Below are 24,258 nucleotides of genomic sequence, written 5' to 3'. Positions count from 1 at the left end.
ACAATGTGAAAGTGATCAGTCAATCACTAAAGCTTTTAATTCTACTACTATCAGTTTGCCCTAGTAATATTTGCTATTATTTCTGAGTTCAGAGCTCCACATGTAATACCTAGCATTTCACATGCATTATCACGTTGAAGCTACAAAACAATCCAGAGAGATAATCACTCTTATTATCTCATTTTACAGATGAAGACAATGAGACTCAGAGAGGTTAAGTGATTTAGCTGTTGTCTCACACAGCTGGTGCCACGAGGGTGAACCCAGGCTGCTGACCCCAGAGCCCAGGACAGTCCTGCTCCTTCCCTCTGCCGTCTTCCCTCCCCCATGGTCTCTGGGCTGAAGGTGGAGTCAGTGCCACAGAAGCTGCAAACAGCTTGACCACAGTCACTACTCAGTTCCATCAAATAACTGGTCGATTATTTGCACATTCATATATGTCAGTTCACCTATTCGCTAGAATGTACTTTAATCAGTACTCAAGGTGCTTCCTCAGTGGTCACCGGACATGTGCATATGCAGACGGCAAGATATATGGGCGGTGGGAGGTACATGTTCCCAGGTGAGGTGAAACAAGCAAGGTTTTGCCTTCTTGTTTCAGCTCATCCTGTAAACAAACGCCTCTCTCGCAGTATTTTAGTGCCATGTTTTTCACGTCTTTGTGCTTTTATTTGGTGATTTCTCTATTTAAAATGGCCCCAAGCATAGTGCTGAAGTGCTGGTTAGTGCTCCTAAGGCGAGAAGGCTGGGATATGCCTTACAGAGAAAAGGACGTGTCAGATGAGCTTCAGGCCTGAGTTCTAGTGCGGATGGCCACAAGTTCAATGTTAGTGAATCAACAATGTAAATTAGGTGTCTTTAGACAGAAACCCACATATAACAAGGTTATGTATTGATCGGTTGACAGAAATGTGACCCGAGGCTCACAGGAACCGAACCCTGTATCCTCTCAGGTGCAATGATTCGGTATTCGCTCATTCAGTGTTCCTGGAAACTTTCTATGACGTAAGCAACGTGCTTAAGGAGAATCGGCTGTATTTCGTCGTGCCTCATAACCTGCCTTACCTAGGTTTTTAACGAAAGTAGCAGCAGTACCTTGGGAGAGCCACACGGACGAAGCCCTTTCATCTCCAAGTACTTTTTAAAATTGAAGTATAGTTGATTTACAATGTTGTGTGAATTACTGCTGTACCAAAAAGTGATTCAGTTATAGGTATCTATCTATATATCCGTCCATATATGTATAGATAGATAGATAGATACATTCCTTTGACATCTCCCAGTATTTTGTGGCTTAGCCACTGGGACCCCTGTCTGGCCAGCCTGTGGGTGTTGCAGGCAGTGCCCTCTGTTCCTGCTTTACCCTCCACAGAGGGGAGCCTGGCTAATCAGGAAACTCCCTCAAAAGGTAAACAGTGAGTAGAGTGTACATATGGTGGAAAACAAATGGCTCTTGGTACCATGTTATGGAAATTATCTCACTCAGGCAGATAAAGGAGCAGGGCGAGCCCAGGTGGCACTGCTGAATCCCCTCCTAACATGGCCCATTCGTGACGTGTGTGCCAGCCTCTCTGAGAAAACTCCATCCCTACACTCAGCGCCCTCAGAACTGGACTGGCCCGCTGCTGAGTGGTGCTCTGTGTCAACTCTGCACCCCACCATGTCCGTGACCGCCTGCCAGGGCTTGGGGTTTGTGGTTTCACTGCTTGGGATTGCGGGCATCATTGCCGCCACCTGCATGGACCAGTGGAGCACCCAGGATCTGTACAACAACCCGGTGACAGCTGTATTCAACTACCAAGGGCTGTGGCGCTCCTGTGTCCGAGAGAGCTCTGGGTTCACCGAGTGCCGGGGCTACTTCACCCTGCTGGGGCTGCCAGGTAAGGGCTGGTACCTGGCAGGATGTGGGGGAAGACAGAGGTGGACAGGAGACAGCGGCCTCTGTCTGGCGCACCACAGAAGGGCCACGGGGGAGGGAGAAGCAAAAGCCTCCACCACCAAGGTGGGAACAGGAGTGCAGGAAACTTAGGGCGAGGAGCTTCCTAGAGCTGGTAGGGCTCCTGTATCCTTAACTGGATGGTACCCAGTTCTCCCCATTGGGCACATTTTTTAAATAACTTCTATGCAAGCAATAGCGTTGTCTCAATCACCAACAGGAACAGGACTCAGGAGGCCCAGATCATAGCCACTTTCTTCCTTTAGCCCTGAGATCTCCTCTCCCTGAGTTGGGGACTGTGAACCTCCTGAACAGAGTTCCATCTCCAGCTCCCCTTGTGCCTGGTCCCAGCTTCCAGGGGACACCTCAGCACACAGCAGCAACAGAAAGGGAGCAGAGGAAAGGGACAGAGAAAAAGAACAGGGTGCTGCATTTCTCAGGGACGGGGGCACCAGATGGGCCCCTTCTGTGAATCTCCTGACCTCCGGAATGTATTGGCCACATGGAACCAGCTTCAGGCCACTCTCTGCACAGAGGACCCTTGTAGAAAGTGCACTCCACTGTGCGGGGCAAAAGGGTGTGGGCTGTGATGTCCAGACTGGCATATTAGCCACACAAGGATTTGTTTTCAAGGATTTGTAGATGGGTCATGTTAACTTGAAGAAAACTTCAAGTCTCAAGAGTAGAGAATGTTAAAAGTGTCTTTCACTCAGGTAACAGAGTAAGACAATGAATACACTTGTCATTTTTATTTCTTAGTTCTTTTTCCTTCCATAAATATACATCAAAGTCTGGGGAGAGGCATTTCCTAAGGTGGACACAGTAAAGACAGTCAGAAATAGAAACTAGGGCTTCTCCTGCAGGAATTTCCCATTTGGCTGCAGGGTCAAGACTTAGACCCGCACAGAAGGTAAGAGGTAAAGACTCAGTGACGCAGTGACTCAGTCTTTCATACATTCCACACTTATGGATGGAGAGCTCACTACAACCTCAGGATTCTGTGGGCCTGGCGCCCACCCCCAAAATGTGAAAGTGCACTGCGGGCTGGGTATGACAAGGTGGCAAGTAAGGAGGACAGGAGGCTGGTGCTGCAGGAGATGAGATGAGGATGACCTGCCCAGGAAGAGACCCACCAAGAAGGAAACCCCACAAGTGACCCTTGAAAGGTAGTTAGGCATTAGAGCGGCAGCATCCAGGAGGAAAAACAGCATGGGCAAAGGCATGGGGGTGCTTCCACCCAAGTCTTACTTGGGAGAAAATGAAGGAATGACCTTGGCTGGAGAAGAGGGTTTTTATGGAGATCATGATGAAGAGCATCGAATGCCAAGCTAAGAGATGAAGGGCCTGGGTGCAAACAGGAGAATGTGAACCAGATCCATGGGTGACCAGCTGCCGATTCAGTGAGGTCTCCCTCCACCAGGGGCTGGAGGAAGGCGAGCCACTCCCACATCCCTATGTCCTGCTGACCCCTCCTGAGCTTCGGGGCTGACCATCTGCCCTTGGGATCCTCCCTCACCTCAAATGCAAAATGGCCCAAATCTCTCAGAGGTCTTGTCCATGGACCCGTGTCCATGCAGAGCTAGAGGCCACGAAGGAGAGAGTCAGCCTGAGGCTGACCTCTCGCGCACAGAGCACCCACGTGACGTCTGAGGAGTCATACGGCTTCACAAAGGGCAAATAACTATGGCAGACCCGGCACTGGCACTTGAGCCAACAGCCGCCCTGCAGTATTTTGTGTAACCTCTACAAGCCACCCTGTGAACTTGGTTCTGTCACTGCCACCTTTTTAGAAACAAGGAAGCTGAGCTGGGGTAACTTGCCCAAAGTCACATGCAAATGGAGCCAGGGCTCAGACCTGCCTGCACCTAAGCCCTAGCTCACAGCCCTAACTGGGAGCCCCAAGGCTCTCAGACACAAAGCAGAAATCCCCAGTGCAAAGGCACCTTTCCTATCCTCCCCTCTTGCCTAAGATTGGGGCTGCAGTCTTGGGGAGTGTCCTGGACTAGCAACAGCTGTCAACAACCCCGGTACTTATTTTGCAGGTCAAGAGAGGGAGACTTAGAAGGGCAAAGTGACTTGCCCACATCCACAGAGCTAAAACTGAGCCAGACTGAAACTGCTCTAGGGCCTTCTCTTGGAAATTTTGTGTGTGTTCATATGTGAAGATCCTGCGACTAGATAGCTCAGAGAAGGATTTTTCAAAGAGAATTTTGTAGGAATCACTTTTATAAGAAAGAAATTCTTGCAGCCCCTCAATGTTGATTTTAATTGTGTTCATTGTAGTGTCACTTTAATATAAACACGTATAACAATAGACTTAAATTCCTAATGCATATAAATCTTATACAAGGACCAAAGCCACATTTGCAAATGTAATGTAAATACCACTAAAAAACTAATAAACACAAACGTCAAAATTCATCTGGTGTTAGGGATATTGTTGGTTTTCATTTGGAATTTAACAGGACAAAGAGACAGCCTCAAGTCTGATTTTGTATTTCACCTCTCTCAGTGTTTTGACTTTAGTATTATTAATGCAGATTCTCTATTCACGTGGGTTTGTTTTACAAAAGGGTATTAATAAGTTCGAGGTACTCACATCTTACACTTAGCCACCGCCCCATCAGAGAATCATCCTCTTGAGTCTGTGGTGATGACGCATCTGTGACTTGCTGCTTTTTGCAATGGTCTTGTTCATTTGAGGTGAGGTTGGGATGTGGAACTACTGAATGTGGCTCTAAGGCTATCAACCCAATTATTTCTGGAATTGGGGAGGAGTAGTTCTCTGCTGTGTATTTACCACCACGAACTGTCGCAATCGGGTTTATGCAAAGACAGGACAGAACAATGCTGCTGGTGATGTTACCGCAGTGTTGACCACCAGGGCACAGGGGTCTGAGTTCATGGTGCCAGTGCCACAAGGTAGGGAGAAATTCCCCTGACTCCATTTCTATTTGAGCTGGAATGAACCCTTTGTTCAAGTAGCAGCTGAGGCTATCACTTCACTGACCCCTGATATAAACATGATCATAAACACCTAAATGAACCCAAACCGTAAGTGGCTATAGCCTGAGGATCTGGAACATACTTGTTTTAACTTCCTTTCCATTGCCATTGAAATGAAAGCACAGAATATTTTAATTTCCATGGAGAAGCTACATACTCCCAAGAACACAAACACAGATCCTCAGGCTCAGAGGGAAGAAATCAGGCACAACCAAACCCTCCAGAGAAATCTGAGCCATAGGACTGGCAGCCAACCTTCCTAGACAAAGTCTTTTCACTAGAACCATCACTGGCAGCCACCCTGTCCTGGGCTGACCGGGTTTGGACAGGGTCTCCTCTTGGCAGGGATAAGGAAAGAAAGGCAAAGCCTTTGGTCCTCCTACACAGGCAGAAATAATAGGAAATAAACAATAACACAAAATAAATATGTTAATTAATTAAAATTTTAAAGTTAAAAAATTTTTTTAAAATTTTATAACCCAGTAACACAGAAATCGTGGCTCTAGAAAGTACGCTTATGTGTTCAACAAACATTTGTTGAGCACCTACTATGTCCCAAGCTGTCTGCACATGGGGAACATAGATATCAAAAGGCTCACAAATCTAGAAGGAGAGACAGAGGATCAACAAACCATTGCAATACAAGGTTTCTCAACCTCGCCACTACTGACAGTTTAGGCCATGTAATTCTCTTTTTGTAGGGTACTGTTCTGGGCATTATAGGATATTTAGCAGCATCCTTGGCCTCCACCCACTAGATGGAAGTAGCAGCACCTCTCCCTCCCCAGTTGTGACAACAAAGATGTCTCCAGACGTTGCCATATATCCCCTGGGGCAAAAGCAGCCCCAGTTAAGAATCACTGCAATAAAGCATAGCCAGCAGACATGAGGGAAGGGACTTCCTAAAGGAAATGACAGCTGAGCTGAGTTACTAACAAGAAGTATGAGTTACCCAGGAACATAAAGAGATAAAGAATTTTCCAGAAAGAGAGGAAAATCATTGGAAAAGACACAGTGGCATGAGAGAGTGTAGTGTATTAAGAGAATTAAAATAACTTAGACCTCTTTGTGAGGGAACACAATACAATATGTGTTAAGCACTTAGGAATACCTTTAAATATTAAGCAAGGATCGCTTCTCAGCCTTTTGGTTAAGATCAAGTGTAAATATTAGGCAAGGATAAAGATGAAAAAAGAAGTTTACTAAGAAACTTTTAAATGTCAATTAAATGGAAATATATACTACAGGTTCCTAGATAGGAATATTATAAAGATGTGAATTTGTTCCTAGTTAATGGATAACAATAAATAATATAATTAACTAATTACACAATAATAAAATGTATTAAGACCTTACTTTGTGCTAGGCATTGGCTCAAGAAATTAGCATATGTTAATTTATATTTTAAAAATATAATTTACATGGTTGTATAAATTTACATAAATTACCTTACACTTAACTTTAATTTTCACAACAACGCTATGAGGTAAGTAGTGGTGTTACCTCCATTTTATAGATAAGGAAACTGAAGCACAAAAATGCTGTAGAATTTGCCCAGTGACACTGTAGTAGTAAGTGGCAGGTGAGAATTCAAACCCAGAAAGAATTTCTGCAGAGCTTAAGCTTGTGTGGATAATATTACAAGAATTTTAATCAAAATGCTAGTAAGAGTTTTCCTTTGGGAACTTGACAAAATGGTTATCTATAAGAAGAAAGTAGATGAAATTAACTTTTAAATGTTTTTTTTTAAGAATAATACAAAAGTAAAGAGCTAGCTCGGCCAGATATTCAACCAAATTCTAAAGCTGTGATAATTAAAAGGGTGCTTCGGCCCAAAGATGGACAGAAGGTCAATGGAACAAAGTCTAAAATTAGAAAGACACATACATGAATTTAATATAGAGAGAGGAGGTTTTACAAAGCATGGGGAGAGGGAAGGTTATTCAGTAAGTGCTGTAAAAATTATTAACTTTTTTGAGGGAAAAAAGAATCATAGACTATAAAGCCAAATAGATTCCAGATTAATTAAATGTAAAGATACATAAAATACTTTTAAACTTTCTAAAATTCTAAAATAATCCTAATATCATTTCTAAATGGAAATTAAATTCCTAAGCATAGAAAAGAGCAGTCATTTTACTACATCATTCAACAGATTTTTATTAAGCACATATTATTATGCACCAGGTACTGTGAACATATAAATGGAATACGCTGTATTTTTCTAGAACCATGAAAAACACGAAAAAGGAAATAATCGATGTGAAAAGATCTTTTTAGTAATCATAGCAGTATATTAAGATCCTTAACAAATAAATAATTCATATAAATTGGTAGAAAAAAATGCTAAAATTCCAGCAAATAAATGAGGAAGAAGTACAAACTGACACTCAAGAAACGGGAAAAGCAAATGCTCCGTAAATATTTGTTTAAAAAATATAGTTTCAAACTCATTAGTAATCAAAGTAATGCAAATCAAAACAAGTGATCGTTTATAACGTACCAAATTCACAGTGTAGGTAATGGTACAATGAGGCAAGATCTTTCAAATACTGCTGCTAGGAATAAAATTCATAGAAAAAAGTCTGCTTCTACATAAGAAAGCTTTTTTTAAAACTTCACACCTTTTGACATCTTAATTCCTCTCTTAGGAAACTGTCCTAAAAGACTAATCAGAAATGCTAGCAAAGAGTTATGTGAAAAATGTTCATCATAACGTTGTTTTTCAAACAAACAAACAAAAAAAACTGGGGAAGGGATATAATCTAACTATATAAGAATAGATGCTGTTTTAGTGAATAGTAGCACTTCTATATAATGGGATATTAATATACTAAATTAAATATATTAAACAATGTTTACAAAATATTTTAATTGCACATGTATGCAATCAAGTGAAAAACACAAAACATTAAATTGTATAATCTCTTAATCGTGTAAAAATATATACAGAGAATGGATTAAAAAGAAAGTATGCCAGATATTTTGTCTAGGATTTAAAACGGTGAGTAAGATTTTTTTTAATTTTCCCTACTTCTAAATTTTCTATTTTGAGCACCAAAAGGTGGAGTCAGGAATTAAGAATATAAAGTGTGTTAACAGTTTAAAAGAAAAAAATCAATAGGTGTATCAATCATTTGTCTTGCTAATAATACTAATTTTACTCCTCCTATATTCCTAGCTATGATAGTTTATATTGCTATTTGACCACTATTTTGCCTAATTACCATAGATGGTGTTATATTAATATTCCTAAAATGAGGTAAAGAAAAGGTAGGGGAAATGTTGTCTCCAATGTCAGTAAAATAATATAAGCTCCTGGAAACTTACAACCTGAAATGCCACCACCAGAACCAAATTTAAAGTTGAATATAGGGAGGATTCCCCCTAAGAAGTCAGCAAAAATTTTTGCTCCATTTTAAAGGTGATTAAACAAAGTTGTAACAACCCCATTATTGTTAAATACAATCAGACCAGGAATTATTACCATTATTATTATATACTATTATAATCAGACCACAAACTATCACTATCATTAGAGATACATTTAATATATTTTAACAAAGCCTATTGCCATGAACAAGAAAGCCAGATGTTCCTCTGCAGACCCCCATTCACTCTTTGGCAGTGATAGCTAAAGCAGTGGTCCACTCATTTTGGAGCACAGGAAGTGAAAAATCCCATCTTCCACATGTTTTAAAACATGTTAGTACTTATTTCATATTTTAAAAAGTGTATAGACTTAGAATTTCTCTCCACTCGTTCAGTATTCTGCCTAGGTAGAGGGAGCTTTAGTTTTTCCTTTAAACTTAATTTGTCCTTCCTCCAAAAACATAAAGCCACTGTCGCCATTTCAAACAAGAAAGAAAGCTTAATTCATTATTACCTGAATAACTTCGTTTTTTCTGTCCTGAAATTTTGCATAAAAACATTTGCATAGGAGAGTGGGTGGGGAAACTGCCATGAATCAGAATAGATAACTATAATAACTTTTTCGTTTTAATGTTTCCATTTTCAATCTACTGTTCTGGTGGTATTGTAGTCAATGTGTGGGGAGCGGGTAGACAGATGTCATAAAATGAACAACTGGAAACCAAACTCTTACAGATCTCTTTGTGGATAAAAAGCCTGCCTCTTAGTTGAAAAAAAAGAGTAAAATGAGCTCTGTCCACAGAGACAGTGGCAGAATCATTCCTGAATTACTCCAACATTTTCCAATTGAATCGGTCGATCACTGTCCACCAGCAGAGACCAGGGTCACTTCTTCTAGCTGCCTTCTACCCACATTTCAGACTTGGCCTTGTAGCTCAGTTCAGGGGATACAGAGCCATGACTTGACCTTAGTCATGTAACTCTTGCTTGCTCTCGTCTTCTGGGTTTCCTGGCTCATTCTTCTTTCTCTACAAACACTGATCACAGAACCTAAAGCAAGGTGTGCGGTTGAGGGGAGCGTTGCCTCCATTCAAATCAGAGGGGAGACCTTGCATATTTGCTTTCTGTGTTTGCTGGGAATAAAGCCATGGGAGTGGTGGCTGGGTGCACCCATGATAACATTGAAATGTCCAGATGCACAGGCCTGTTTCCGGGAGAACCTGTCTGCAGGCTAGACATTGGGGTATGGGTGTGGGGGGCTGTGTATCAGGGCCTTGACATCCAGATTTGGGGAAAGTCTCATTAAAATGTGTCTGAATTCGGAGGCCAGACACACACCACCTACAGGAAGCAGCAGTTCCATCAATTCCCTAACATAATTCTAAAGTCAAATTATGTAGACAAAACGCCATGGCTGATCTCCAGCCAAGTCTCTCTTTTGTGTGACTATATAATCCTGATATTTTGACCAACTGTAGTGAAAACCGCTTTTGCAAAATGTAGAAGATGACAGTGTGTGAGACCTGAAAGGGCTCTGAAGTGCTCTAGTTTAATCTGTCCATGTTACAGATGAAAAAACTGTGACCCACAGAGGTTGAGCCATTTGTCCCAAATCACGCAGCACACAGTGTGTTAGGGACAGTGTCGAGAGCAGATGCTAGGCCTCTCAGTAACCAGGTCAGGGTCTCTGGCCCAGCCTGCCCTGTTCCATCCTCCTGGCCTTTGTGGAACTTCCATGTCTGCCTGCCACATGGTCTTCACGTGGTTCTTGCAACAGGAGTGAAAGGGTGAGATGGCCGTCAACACAATGCCTTGCTCCTTCTCATCCCAGTTCCAATACCCGTGGACCGAGAGCCTATCTCTAGGATTTGGCTTCCTGTTCTCAAAAGAGGGTACAACTCTGCCTGCCTCTGCCACTCCATATGGAAACAGAGAAGGAGCCCCAGATTGGAAGTTGAGATGGGAGCTCCAACTTTGTCATCTTTAAAGTAGCTGTGGGGGCTTCCCTAGTGGCACAGTGGTTGAGAGTCCGCCTGCCAATGCAGGGGACACGGGTTCGTGCCCCGGTCCGGGAGGATCCCACATGCCGCGGAGCGGCTGGGCCCGTGAGCCATGGCGTTGAGCCTGCGCGTCCGGAGCCTGTGCTCCGCAACGGGAGAGGCCACAACAGTGAGAGGCCCACGTACCACAAAAAAAAAAAAAAAAAAAAAAAATGTAGCTGTGGTTCAAGGCACTTGGGCAAGTTTCTTAACCTGTTTGTAGGTCGCTTGACTCACAGCCTCTCCCCCCCAAAAAAAATATGGGTGGGAAATAGTAATACCTTCCCTACCCATTTCTGTAAGATCAAAATGGAACTATGTCAGTGAAACGTGGTTTTAGTCTTGAGGAGAAAATGTTAACATCTGGTCTAAGAGGAGATTCCTGGAGGCTTTTTTTTTTTTTTTTAAGTGAGGTCAGGCGAAGTGGTTTCCTGTGATGAGCAGAGCCTAAAGGAAGGGCTTTTGGGGGTCGGGGTGGGGGGTCTCAGCTGCGCTTCTTCCCCAGAGGGTGGCGCCCTCGGGGCAGAGCCCGAGCCAGGATGGGGCGGAGGTCCGCTCAGACCGCCTCGCCCTCAAACCAGCTGGGCCTGCGCGGTGCAGCGGGACAAATGCCTCTTGGGTCTGCCTCCCTAACAAATGAAAAAATAATACCCTTGAACCAAGAGTGAAACTGAACTATCTAAGGAAAACACTGTGAGCAAACACCAAGGGCTGAGGGAAACCATCTAATCAGAGCAGCTCCCCGGGAGCACAGCAGGACGAAGGCAGCAGCTGGGCGGGAGGACGGCGACCGAGGCCATGTCCACCACCACATGCCAAGCGGTGGGCTTCCTGCTGTCCATCCTGGGCCTGGCCGGCTGCATTGCCGCCACGGTGATGGACACGTGGAGCACCCAGGACCTGTACGACAACCCTGTCACCGCCGTGTTCCAGTACGAAGGGCTCTGGCGCAGCTGCGTGCAGCAGAGCTCCGGCTTCACCGAGTGCCGGCCCTACTTCACCATCCTGGGCCTGCCAGGTAGGCGAGGGCACAGGTGAGGCAGGGAAGGGCCTGCTTCTCTCACCGCAGCCAGGAGGGACTGGTGAGATGGGCGCAGGGCATGACCCTCGCAGCACGGGCTCCGGATCAGAGGTGTGAGTAAGAGAAGAAGCTGACCCTGTGTCAGAGAGGGCTATAGTCGTAGCGGTGAATATCCGAGATTTCATACTCAGGTCAAAGGAATTGCTAGTAAGGAAGCAGGTCATGAAAAGAATGGGTCTATCGTGAGGACAGGCTCATGATACTAGAATAGACAATGTTTCTCAGGAGAAAAGTAATCGTGTGCATGTATGTGCATGTGACTTGCTCTTGCCTGCACACACACGGGAGTAGGTAGGATGGTGAATATTTTCTTCCAGTCAAAAAAGTTTATTGGGAGCTAATATCATTTCATTATCAAGTCAATTAATTTTTCCTTTGAAAAACTGGAGTCTCTGTAGGTGCCAGAAAGTGTACATTGCCATTAAACTATAAATATCCTTTCTCTGCATTTGTGTTGAGAGGTTCTGGTATGCACTCCTAGAAAACAATGCATGTCAAAATATAATTATAGAACTGTAATGATATTATAATAATTTCAGAATATAAATGTGACATCGTTTCACCCCTGAAGATAAAATCAGCTAAATCCCTGTTTCTCATACAGATAATTATTTCAAATAGAAATCATAGGAACTTTGCATTCTAGATATTATGGAAGCTCTACTTGTATTTGTTTTTTAAAGCAAAAAGAAATAAAAGGTCAGGCTAATCAGTGGCTCCAAGGAGTGGCCCAGATGTGAGTTGGGTGAGGAAAGGAAAACAGGGCTGGGTTTTGCCTCTCTGAAACAAACACTTTGTGGAAAGGTAGATGGGAATAAATTTGTGCAAAACTGTTAAGAGCCTGTGAAGCCCTTGAAATTGAATTGTAAGGAGCAATTCAAGTAATTCACCTCCATGTGCAGTAAGAAAAAGAAGGTGGGTGGCAGAGTGGAAGAATTGGGGTATTGACTCCATTTTTAGAAGTCACTTGTGTTGCAGGACAGGCCGATCACTGACTGAGACCTGCTTAGAGAATCAAGGGAGGTAGAATCTGGCTGGAGGGAAGGAAACCGTGGAGGAGGGATGATGCTATAGCATGAGGGCAAAGGTCAGAAGGGAGGAGATGCAGGCTTCCCTGGTGGCGCAGTGGTTGAGAGTCCGCCTGCCGATACAAGCGACATGGGTTCGTGCCCCGGTCCGGGAAGATCCCACATGCCGCGGAGCGGCTGGGCCCGTGAGCCATGGCCCTTGAGCCTGTGTGTCCGGAGCCTGTGCCCCACAATGGGAGAGGCCACAACAGTGAGAGGCCCGTGTACCACAAAAAAAAAAAAAAAAAAAAAAAGAAGGGAGGAGGTGCGAGACCGTGGATTGTTGAGTTGCTAGCTAATTTTAACTATTAAATGAAAAAATAAGATTGACCTAATGTTGAAAATTAAGGCATGACATTCCATGACTTCAGCTCGTTAACCCAGGGCCCCGTCACATGTTATCAATCTCTTGCTCATTCTGTATCTTTCTACACATGGGGCTCCCAAGTATCCCCACTCTCCTAAATGGCCAGACCCCATCGCTGCCACTCCCATTGTCTTTCCTGTTCTACCGAGGGACCCCATCCTCCCTGAGCCCTCCCAGAATCTCTGCTCATCTCCCCACCTCTCTGCAGAACAAGATCCCCTCCCCCCCTCCCCGCCTCCCTCCCGCCCAAGGCCGACCTCTCCACCCCAGCTGTGAATGCCCCACGCCCTCCTGTCTGGCCATCACCGCTGATCAGCCCCTCTCCTTTTTGCCTCTTTCATCTTTCCTCCTCCCTTATGCTTATATCCTCCTTTACTGGAAAACCTTCTCCTGATTCGGATCATTGTCCATTTCTGTCTCTCCCCGGCTCACTGACAATCAAATTAAAAGACTAAATTTTTCTACCACCCCTCACTCTTCACCTCTCACAATCTGGTTTCTATCCTTCATCTCTTTGGAGCGTTTTCTGCTTTGACTGTGGCAGAAGGTCGGGCAGAATCTTCCAGTCACCAACTTCCAGGTCTCACCTGTCATCTCCCTGGATATTTCAAGACCTAACCAGCTTCCATGGTTCCCCACTCCCAGCTTTAATTAGGTGCAGACATGACAGCCTGACACCCATGCCCTCCTGCATTGCTCACCTCCCTTCCCTGACCCATCTCTTACCAGCCCTTTGCCCACAACCTACGGCTTCCCTGTCCATTCACTATGCCTTGGACTTGGTCCTGGATACCCATTGCCCCTACTGCCCAAATGTCCCCCGTCTTACACCCCAACTGCCACCTGCACAAATCTTCCCATATGTGAGGTTCAGCTCAATACCATCTCCTCCCTGAAGCCCCCTCACATCCCCAAATTAAAAAGGATCCCACAGATCTCTGTACCACATCCTGTACCACTCCCGACAACTGCTCACAAATCTGAAACTCCGAAAAGCTCCAGGCAGCCTTCACAGAGGGGGACCCCAGCCCTGCCAGTCTGCATCGGGGGAACAGGATCCCACCAAAAGCCAGGAAAGACATTTCTTGGGACTGAGTTTGTGGAAGGGGAGATACTTTAAATCGTTGATCATGTATGGCCTTGGAGAACAGTGTGGATTTAAGAATAGCCAGTCCTCAAGGCAGCAGGAGTGACCACAGTGTCAACTGGCATCCTGAAATATTGTGAACAAGAGGAGATCTTCCCCCCTGCCTGGGTCCAGGCCTTTCTCTTCCTCCTCTTCTCAAGTCTTCTTCCACTCCTGCCTTTCACACTCTCTCACCCATGGCTTTCAAATTCTCAACTATATTTTATCACCATGTGAGAGGATTCAGGTTTGTACACGGTTAGCACAAACCAAAGCCATGTCAGGTTGGAGAGAGAGAACTGCTCTTTTTCAAATTGTTTTATTTTTTTAAATTAATTTTTATGCAATTTTTAAAGCTTACTTTCCAGTTACAGTTATTACCAAATGTTGGTTACATTCCCCGTGTTATTCAATACATCCTTGTAGCCTAGATTACACCCAACAGTTTGTATCTCCCACACCCCTATATTGCCCCTCCCCTGCTCCCCACTGGTAACCACTAGTTTGTTCTCTATGGAGAGATAACTTCTTTTTAGGGAAGGGGAAGAAACTAAAACTTACTGAGGCTGGCTTAGCTCCATGCTGGGGCCAAGCAGCATCTGATCCTCACAACATTTCTTTGCAAGAAATATCTCTATCCCACTCCAGAGTTGAGGAGACTTGGCTTCCGTGAGGTTAAAAGACTTGCCTAATGACACCTGGTATCATGAAGTCTGCAGTTTTCATGAGATACACAGGACCTCCATATCGGTTCCCTGGAATCTCTGGAGAATCGAAGCCTTCCCACCTTGTTCTGAAGGGCTTTCCCTCTGAGGTCTGGCCTCAGACTTCCCTCCTCTGGGATCCCCTCCTTTGGGCTCCTCCACCAGACATTCCTGCCTTCAATCAGAAGCCAAGCTGTGCCTGAAGATATGGGTCCTCCCTCTCCCCGCCCCAACAAAGGCCCCATGTCCAGTCTTTGGCACTTTGTGACTTGCGGTCTCATCAGTCCCACCCACACCCCCTAGCCAGCTTAGTGATGTCAGCCACTGGGAACTCTTTCCTCTCAACTCCCCATTCTGAGCACCTCCTCCTAAGCCCTCTTGAGAGCTGTTTTCCCAGATTATTCCTTGCAATTTTATGTCACTGAACAATTAAGTGAAAATCCCTAGGGATCAGGGCAAACCATTAACATTTCTTTAAAAGTTTCCCCAGAAGAGGCTAAGGCACAGCCAGGAATGGGAACCACGCCTTGCCTGTCAGTTCATAGCTACTTTGGGGGAATAAGATATATTGCAACGGTCGGGGGTGGGGGGACACTGAGTTCCCATTTTTCTGTTTGCTTCTGTCAGCCCTGAATCCTGCCCACCCTTCAGGTCTGATAATACGTCTTTGTTCATTGGAAAGAATGCCGTAGTCACACCTTTGGTGCAGGAAATCAGTCTGTAGAACCCGTTGACTCACCTGTTATCAGCTGATAAGCCTATGCCCCTTGCTCAGAATATCAAATAAGAGACAGAGAGGCTAAAAGAGAAGTCTACCTCCTTTGGAAGCAGTTCCTCTGGTGACTTATCCATGGAGACTGATAAGTATTCCAGGTGGTAGAATCTTCCAGATGGAAAGGAAGTTCGAGTCACCACCATGCATCTCCATGGTCATTACTAGACATAGGGGAGTTCTAGCAATGAGTAGTGAAGAACATTTCCCCTCGCTTTCTGGCAGCTGCCCCCATCACAGCTCCCACCCTCAGAAGAACACCCACAAGGGGTCTCCAAAGCAAGGAAGATCTTGATTCATACATCCAGGTCCAGAGTTGTGGCTCTGACAGTGGCCCTACAAGATTTAAGACAGTGTTGTGTCTTTGCCCAACCACAGGCTAAAAGAAAGTGGTAAGCTAACCCTAACCCTAGAAGGAGATTCTAAAAAATAAAAAGGAGCTCAGGGTCAAGGTGGAGCCCTGGTTCAAAGCAGGTACCAGTGTTCATCAGCAATCCAGAGATCAAGAGAGAGCGGTAAAGAATGTGGTCTTGTCATGCAAACCTGACCCAGCAAAAGCAAGAGGGCATCTGAGAGCCTAAGGCAAAGGCTGTCTTTGCAAAGGCAAAGACAGGCTGGCTAGGGCTTCGGTACCCAGGGAATCCTGTGGCACACACAGCAGCAGCTGCTCTCCACATCAGGCAAGCCCAGTGCTTTTACCTCCCACCAGCTGGCATCTCCATCCCTTCTAATCCAACAATGTCAGGGAAGACCACATACTTCAGCCACAGCCACAGCACATACATGGCATGTTTTCAAGAACAAATAGTAGAACCACTCATTTAAAGAGATTCAATGACCCCATCCTTGCCAACAGTCCAGGATAAGTAAAATTTTTCTTAGAATGAAGAAGGGATATTTTTTATCCTACTTGGTCAATATTGTTTATTTGGCTGGTTGATTGGTTGATTGGTTGATTGGTTGGTTGGTTGGTTGGCTGGTTGGGTTTTGTTTGTTTTAACCAGATGTCTTGCCAGGTGCTTCTCAAAAGGGATAAAAGATTTTGTTCTCTGAATGGCTTAAGGCTAGAATATCAGAACAAGAGCAGTTTTTAAAACCTTTAACAGGTTCCTGAGTAGATTTGAAGTTCATAAGAGGCCGATGAGGACAAGACGGAAGGAAAGTCAAAGTCCCTTCCTCCTCTCATAGGTCCTGTTTTCTGGTAGCAACATGCAAAAATAGAAGAGCCCTGAGGGTATTTCCTGAAGTCTGGGGCTGCCCCACAAATGTCCTCTCCATAGCTGTCCTGAACCACAGCCTTAGAGTTTAATTGTGTGTGTGAAAGAGAGCTAGAACCACACCATGAGTGACTGTCAGAAAGGGGTTCTATTATGATTTCTTAGCCAAAGTACTCCCAAGGTGAAAAGAAATTTGAGGTTCAGGATTTCCAGTGAAAATATAATCTTTCCAGGTTGTAAACTGCTTGAAGACAGAGATTATTTATCATGAAATTTTATTCTTCCTACAGCATCTGGCAAAGGGCTTTGCAGAGAATTTGAGCTTAAGAATACATTATGGATGAATGAATGAATGAATGAATTCATGGATGAGCGCATGAATCTGTTAATGTTTGACTATGAGAGTATACCAACATGTGCTGGATGAATACACAAAGGTATAAATAAATACATAAGTAGATGTCACATGCTTGAATTTGTCAATGAGGGAATGGATGAGGTGTTTGTTCCCAGTATGTGTGGGGTCAACAAAGCCATTGGGAAAGACTTTGGAAAACAGAGGTGACACACTAGAGCCCTCTTATATTAAGGTGTGGATCCAGAGGCCACTCTTAAGCCCTCATGAGTTCTTTTCATTGGGGCCACCGTGGCTCTAGCATCAGGAAACTGCAAGCCCAAGACGCTAATGTTCATCAATTCTTCTAGGATTGAATGGTCAGATCCTGGAAGATTGATCCACACCGTACACCAACACATTTACCCCCAGAATATAGTGGTTAATAGGACCAAGACTGATGATGGATGCTTATAGAAATCTCTTCCCAGCAGGGAAGCAAAGTGAAAAGCAGAAGTTTCGGGGCTTCTCTGGTGGCATAGTGGTTGAGAGTCTGCCTGCCGATGCAGGGGACACGGGTTCGTGCCCCGGTCCGGGAAGATCCCACATGCCGTGGAGCAGCTGGGTCCGTGAGCCATGGCCGCTGAGCCTGCACGTACCGAGCCTGTGCTCCGCAGCTGGAGAGGCCACAACAGTGAGAGGCCCGTGTACCGCAAAAAAAAAAAAAAAAAAAAAAAAAGCAGAAGTTTCTTTAGGGAGAAGAGAATCAGAATTAAGTGAATGGAGGTCAATGGCACAGAACTAGAGTAGCTGGTTACCATTGTCTCGCTACCTGATGAGAAAGTTGCCGGGGCCTCGATTCCTCAGACACTGCAGAAGGCTCTTTAATGAACTGTGCATGATCTACCTCTCCTGTTTTCAGTATCTTTCATTGATTTCCAATTCTTCCATCATGACAAATTGCTTTATGATACACACGTTAGAGTGAATAAGCAGGCAGCTCCCCTGATATTGGCCATATTTGAGATGAAATCTTCCCGAAGAGATTGGAGAGAATTCCTCCCAGGGCTCCCTTGTCTTGAGAGTCACACTTATAAGTAATCTCCTGGGACAGACAATTCCCTGAGATGATTTTTGGAGAATATTCCTTTATACATTCTTAGCATCCATTTCAGAGGATGACATTTTATGGTCTAGTCTCCAAGTTTGAAGGATACATTCTCTTAGGAGCTTACAGATCCCTATACCTTGCTGGTAGCCAGAACTCTACCTGTTTTTCCAGGATAAAGTACCTCAGAGCAATGTATTGTGATGGGAAAATAACCATTTTGAAACAGTTCCAGGTTTGACCCCCAGCTCTGCCTTTCCTTTGATATGTGTCTTTGGGCAGGTTATTTAACCTCTGAGTCTCAATTTCTTCAATTATAAAATAGAGATAATAATATTACCTACATTGCAAGGGAGTTTTTATATGGATTCAATCTCTTAACGTTGAAAAGTCCCTAATAGCTTTCAATTAAAAGTAGCAGTTGGTGGGCTTCCCTGGTGGTGCAGTGGTTGAGAGTCCACCTGCCGATGCAGGGGACATGGGTTCGTGCCCCGGTCCGGGAAGATCCCGCATGCGGCGGAGCAGCAGGGCCCGTGAGCCACAACTACTGAGCCTGCGCATCTGGAGCCTGTGCTCCGCAACAGGAGAGGCCACAACAGTGAGAGGCCCGTGTACCGAAAAAAAAAAAAAAAAAAAGTAGCAGTTGTCTATGACAGCTAGGATAGGACAGAGCTCTCTGCTTTGCTGCACATGGTTCTTCAGTTCTGCTCTACCAGAACCACCCACACTAGTGGCCTTTCCCTCTGGAAGACACAAGAACTAATTTATCTTCCTTTTGTAAAATTAATTATGCTTGTGGTGGACATGTTTAATGACTTTCTTTCCCCACTTTGGCATAAGCTCCGTGAGGGCAGAGACCATATCCAACCTGTTACTCATTGTCCTCCCTATGCCTAGTCATGCAGGCTCAGTAAAAAACTGTTGGGATGAGTCACTGCACCTTAAGGATGCACTAGAAACCTCTTTGGAAATATCTGGAGGGGAGGTCACTGCAGGAGAGTCCCAGCAGGATGTACAGCTTCCATTGATTCCTGGAAAGGGAACTGCTGATAAACTGTGGTTGTGCTGAAAGGCCTGAGATTGATATAATCATCTTTTTATGTAGACCCCAAACCTACAGCTCACCATGACCTTAGTAGTCCCTTTGGGAAGAGGCAACAATACAGTGCCCCGGGTATACCACCTAGTGGCCTGGCTTCATTATAGGCTGTAAATGAGTATTGAGCTTTCTGGAAGTGGACACAACCCTATGAAGCACTGAGTTCCTATGGAAAGACTCGAGAAGAAAGATGTTTGGGTTAGAAGTCAAAGCAACACAGTTTTACTATAAGCTCTATCAATAATTTTTAATGGCACCTTAGTCAAGCCATTTCCCCTTCTTGGACCCCAGGTTATCAAGCTTTAAAATGAGGACATGAAATAGCTAAATTCCCTTGGCCCTCCCAGCTCCAATAGTTCATAATTTTCTCATTCTATAGACTTCTGCGTTCATGTCTTTCATCAGTCAGGGGAGTGTAAGCGATGGTTTTGCATTTTTCACAATTTCATATCCCCTGATGATGATAAGGCTCACAGTTTATGGACTTGCCGTTTCTCCGCAGTTTGGTGCTGGTTGGTTGTAGTTGTTTTGTTGTATTAAACCAGAGCCTAATCAGTCACGTTGAGGTGGTCTTACTTGTCTGCTTGTGTCTTGCCCCGCGACCCGCAGCCATGCTGCAGGCAGTGCGAGCCCTGATGATTGTGGGCATCGTCCTGAGTGTCATCGGCCTCCTGGTGGCCATCTTCGCCCTAAAGTGCATCCGCATTGGCAACATGGATGACTCTGCCAAAGCCAAAATGACACTTACCTCCGGGATCATGTTCATCATCTCAGGTAAACAAGGAGCCTGGGGTTCCCTCTCTCATATGCACATCCAGGAATGTCAAAGCAAAATCATTCTGGCAGAGGACAGGGCTTCTCCCTAGTGAGCATGGTTTGAACATGGATCAGAGCTTTACACACTGGGATTCAAGATCTGGGATTAAGGCTCACTTACACTCTACAGAATTATCATGAGTGCTGGTGTCCTTCTTAGCTGCCACCCTCACTTCATTATGAGAGATTCTCAACTCTAGGTACACATGTGACTCAATCCCTAAAGGCATTATTTGGGTGAGACTTTAGAAAATGATTTTAAGGGAAAAGCCCTTGACATCCTCAAAGGACCAGGCCCAAAATATTTGTACTACTGACCCCTGGTCCCAAGATGGAAAATCTCTTTCTGCTCACGTACAAATCCTTCCTCAACTAGAGAGATAAGAGAGTGTAGGCACCTAGCACAGGGTCTGACTCATAGTGGGAATTCAATAATCGAGGCTTGGATTGACCATCTTGTTATAGGAATAGAATATTCTGCACCTGCTCCTCTAAACGCGTTTAAACATACATTGCCTCACAAACAATGTGAGCCATTTAAAGCTGACTCCAGAGTTTTCTTGTTCTTGCCCACAGGTCTCTGTGCAATCGCTGGAGTGTCTGTGTTTGCCAACATGCTGGTTACTAACTTCTGGATGTCCACAGCTAACATGTACACTGGCATGGGTGGGATGGTGCAGACCGTCCAGACCAGGTAACCTCCTAATCTAGTCTCAATATTCCGTGGTGAACATTGTTGTAAAAATCCGATTAAACACGTATGCCTAATGTGACTGTCAGTGCCTGAAATAGCAAAAATTTATCAGAGGCAACCATGCCATATCATAAATCAACAATGATCTGTAAATTCATAAACTTCATTTCAGTGAAATATCCTTGGTGATATGACTTGAGGCTGATCTGACATTTGCATTGAAATACAGCGACAGTTCACAGTATTTATCTAACACTCTTACACAAGCCCCATTGTGGTGGCAATGAAACAGGCACTGTTAACCCAAGCCTGTAAATGAGCATCACCCCCACGTCTCCAGTTCACGACGGGAACCCAGCTAGGGACAGGGAAAAGCTGGAATCGAAATGAGGGAGGTGCGGTACAGATGAGAAAAGTAATATTTTTTCCTTGTACGGCTGCTCTTTCTCTCATTCATTAATTCACTCATTCTACAAATGTATCGAACATACAGGCACTCTTCTGAGGTCTGGGGATAACCACAAGGTCCTTGTTCTCATGGAGGTCATGGTCTAGTGTAGGGAGATGAAACCTCCTTGTAATTTGGTGTCGGAAGCAGAGTACAACTTTTCAAAGATGGAAGAGCAATTCCAATACCTATATTCATTCAGCCACTTCAAAGGGATGTATTTCATAGCAAGAAACAGCAGCAAATTCCTGAAGGAGAAAGATCTTGTTCTGGGAGAGCAATGTAAATATTATACCTAAGTGACCCGTCATCTCTGGAGTGGATACACTTGGTATTTCTCTAGCAACACCATCATGGGAGACAGATGAGCATGAGCACGTGATAAATCCATTACTCTCTGGCTCCCTGGAACTCCACTCGCCATCCATGTTCCTGCTTTATTTCAAGAATAGGAAAAAATGTGATCCCCATAAGCTGCCTCATCCTCCTCATCCCCCCTCATGGTCTCTTGACTACAGGGGAAACTTAGAAGCATGCTGATCAACTCGTCCTGCTTTTCCTGGGATTTCCCCAGTTTTAGCACTGATAGTCCCAGATCCTGGGAAACTTCTGTGTCACAGGCATATCAGGATGGTTGGTCACCCTATTTTGAAGAGCCCTTCTTGGCTACAGTGTCTGGGTGCCTGGTGTCACTGCCCCTGCCCGAGGAGTCCCCCGCCCGCCTGGCACCCAGCGCTAACGCCCACCATCACTCTCTTACACCGTCTCCTTAGAACATTCCCGTGTCCCTTGGGCAGGCAACTTCAGAGATTTTGTTCTCAGACAATCCTGTGTTGATGTAATTGAGTCCCATTGGAGGCAACCCTCCAAGGGGAAGAGTACCAGCCTCGGTGGACTGGAATTCAGTGTGGACTGGAACAGAAGCACCATGAGGGCAGGGTCTGTGTCCGTTTTGTTCATCCCTTTGTCCCGGTGCCAGGCAGTGCCAGGCACATAGTAAGAGCTCAATAAATACTTGTTGAACAAATGAGTAAAGAAATGAATGAAAGAATGACTGGTCTCTTCACATTAGTTCTTTCTAAACATAATGCTCCTACCTGCATGGACGATTACCAGGGTTACTTGAGTTAGAGAAGATAAAAGCTTCTTGGCCCAGGGTAAGAACCCAAGAGACCAAAATTCCTTCTGAAATAATAACTTGAGACTGATCCCATAATCTCTCAAACTTCTCTTACCAAACCTTCAAGCCACTTCCCTTTGCCAATAGGGAGGGAGTGGGATTTCCTGAGATGTTTCTCTGAAATTAGAAGTTTACGATTAATTCTATGCCTGAGTGATGCTAGGGGCCTAAGAATCCCACAGCTGTTTTGCTGAGTAGCTTCAGTCCTAATTCTATTCTCCAGGACACCTGATTCAGTTGACTGCGACCCAAAGGGCTGTGTTCAGGGGCGAGCTGGGATAGATGTGGAATCCAAAAGTGGGGACAGAGAGGATGGGCATGGCCAGGTTCACTGGGTAGAGCCCAAGGAGTTGAGTCAACCACCTTCACAGCCACCATCTCCCCACCCAGGTACACCTTTGGTGCGGCTCTGTTTGTTGGCTGGGTCGCTGGAGGCCTCACGCTAATTGGGGGCGTGCTGATGTGCATCGCTTGCCGGGGCCTGGAGCCCGAGGAAACCAAGTGAGTCTCCCCATCCCAATGCAACCAGACGTTTTATCCGAGTCCATTTTAACATATCATTTGCAGGCAGAATGATCAGTATAGGTACATGGAAGAACTCTACTGACAAAAGGATCATGAACCTTATCTTTTACGAGGAGACCTAAAGAACAGAACAGCCCTATTTCAGCCTGAGCAGATTTAGAAATGATGCTATTGAAGGAAAAACCCAGCCCTCTAGGTTTCCCCCTGACTCCAGTATTCTGTAACTCAATGGTCCTCAGCTGGGAGCAATTTTACCCACCTCCCACCCCCACCCACCCCTGCCCTGGTCCCCAGAAGATATTGGGCAACATCTGAAGACTCTTGATTGTTACAGCTTTGGGGTGGAAGGGTTGGGTGATACTGGAATCTGGTGGGTATAGGCCAGGGATGCTGCTAAATATCCTACAAAGCACAGGACAGGCCCCTACAACAAAGAAGTATCCATTCCAAAATGTTAGCAGCACTGCTGTTGAGAATACCTGTTGTACCTCTGTAACTGGGCTTGGGGTTGGGAGACCTGGATCCCAGTCAGGTTCTCCTGCTCACCAGCCCCGTGACCTCTAGCCAGTCATTTGCCCTCTCGGAGCCTCTGTTACCTCATCCACATACTAAGCAGATTAGGGGAGATGGGTTGCATGTAAATACCTCCCAACTCACAAATTCTATGATTCTTTGGCATAACCATGTTCCCCTGGACATCATTTCTGGTTCAGCTTCATCTTAATTGTTGAACAGAGGGAACTCACTAGTCACTAACCCCCCAGCTCTAATACAAAGCAAGAACTTCTGCTCTACCGCAGAGGCTGAAAAGCCAGTGTCCCAAAGCCCAGGGAAGCAACTCTCTCAGTTTGCCCAGGACTAAGGGTTTCCTGGGACACTGGACTTTCAGTGCTAAAAGTCAGACATCCTAGGGAAAATGAGTAGTTTGTCCTCCTACCAAATACATCTATGGTCATAGAATGTTTCTTTTGCTTTCAGCTACAAAGCCGTCTCTTATCACGCCTCGGGCCACAATGTTGCCTACAGGCCTGGAGGCTTCAAAGCCAGCACTGTCTTTGAGTCCAACACCAAAAACAAGAAGATATACGATGCAGGTGCCCGCACAGAAGATGAGGGACAATCCCATCCTTCCAAGTACGACTACGTGTAGCCCTCCTAGACACCTCGGCAGGAGCAGAAGAAATCCCCCAACTAGAGCTCGCCCAAAAACAAGGACATTTTACCTTGATTTCCCATTGCTTTTGACTCACAGTTGGAAGTTAGAAAGCCTTGGTTTCACCTGTGGTGAGGCCAGATGGTCTTGGACACCGGCCTCTGTCTCTAAATGTTCCATCACAAAACAGCTGAGTTAGCAGATGTGCATTAGA

General features: G+C 45.1%; 1 protein-coding gene across 2 annotated transcripts; it reads left to right on the top strand.

The window, feature by feature from the left end:
• Window positions 1–1,660: 1,660 nt before the first annotated feature.
• Window positions 1,661–24,041, top strand: CLDN18 (claudin 18). 2 transcript variants are annotated; one of them, XM_060100240.1, is made up of 5 exons: window positions 1,661–1,880; window positions 19,838–20,002; window positions 20,621–20,738; window positions 22,757–22,867; window positions 23,870–24,041. In XM_060100240.1, exons 1-5 carry the CDS (start codon window positions 1,661–1,663, stop codon window positions 24,039–24,041), a joined length of 786 nt encoding a protein of 261 aa, XP_059956223.1. The 2 variants fall into 2 exon arrangements, with proteins under 2 accessions (XP_059956223.1, XP_059956222.1); XM_060100239.1 differs by lacking the exon at window positions 1,661–1,880 and adding an exon at window positions 11,152–11,371.
• The last annotated feature ends 217 nt before the right edge of the window (window positions 24,042–24,258 follow it).

This window comes from Mesoplodon densirostris, chromosome 5 (genome assembly GCF_025265405.1).
Source record: "Mesoplodon densirostris isolate mMesDen1 chromosome 5, mMesDen1 primary haplotype, whole genome shotgun sequence".
Taxonomy (NCBI): domain Eukaryota; kingdom Metazoa; phylum Chordata; class Mammalia; order Artiodactyla; family Ziphiidae; genus Mesoplodon; species Mesoplodon densirostris.
Note: the sequence above shows the minus strand (reverse complement) of the source record. Positions and strands in the feature narration are given on the sequence as shown.

What these genes read in the sequence shown, in the direction of transcription:
- CLDN18 (XM_060100240.1), top strand. Translation starts at nt 1,661, where the DNA reads ATGTCCGTGACCGCCTGCCAGGGCTTGGGGTTTGTGGTTTCACTGCTT. An exon ending in CACCCTGCTGGGGCTGCCAG is followed by an intron (nt 1,881 to 19,837) that starts GTAAGGGCTGGT and finishes CGCGACCCGCAG; the next exon opens with CCATGCTGCAGGCAGTGCGA. An exon ending in GTGCAGACCGTCCAGACCAG is followed by an intron (nt 20,739 to 22,756) that starts GTAACCTCCTAA and finishes CTCCCCACCCAG; the next exon opens with GTACACCTTTGGTGCGGCTC.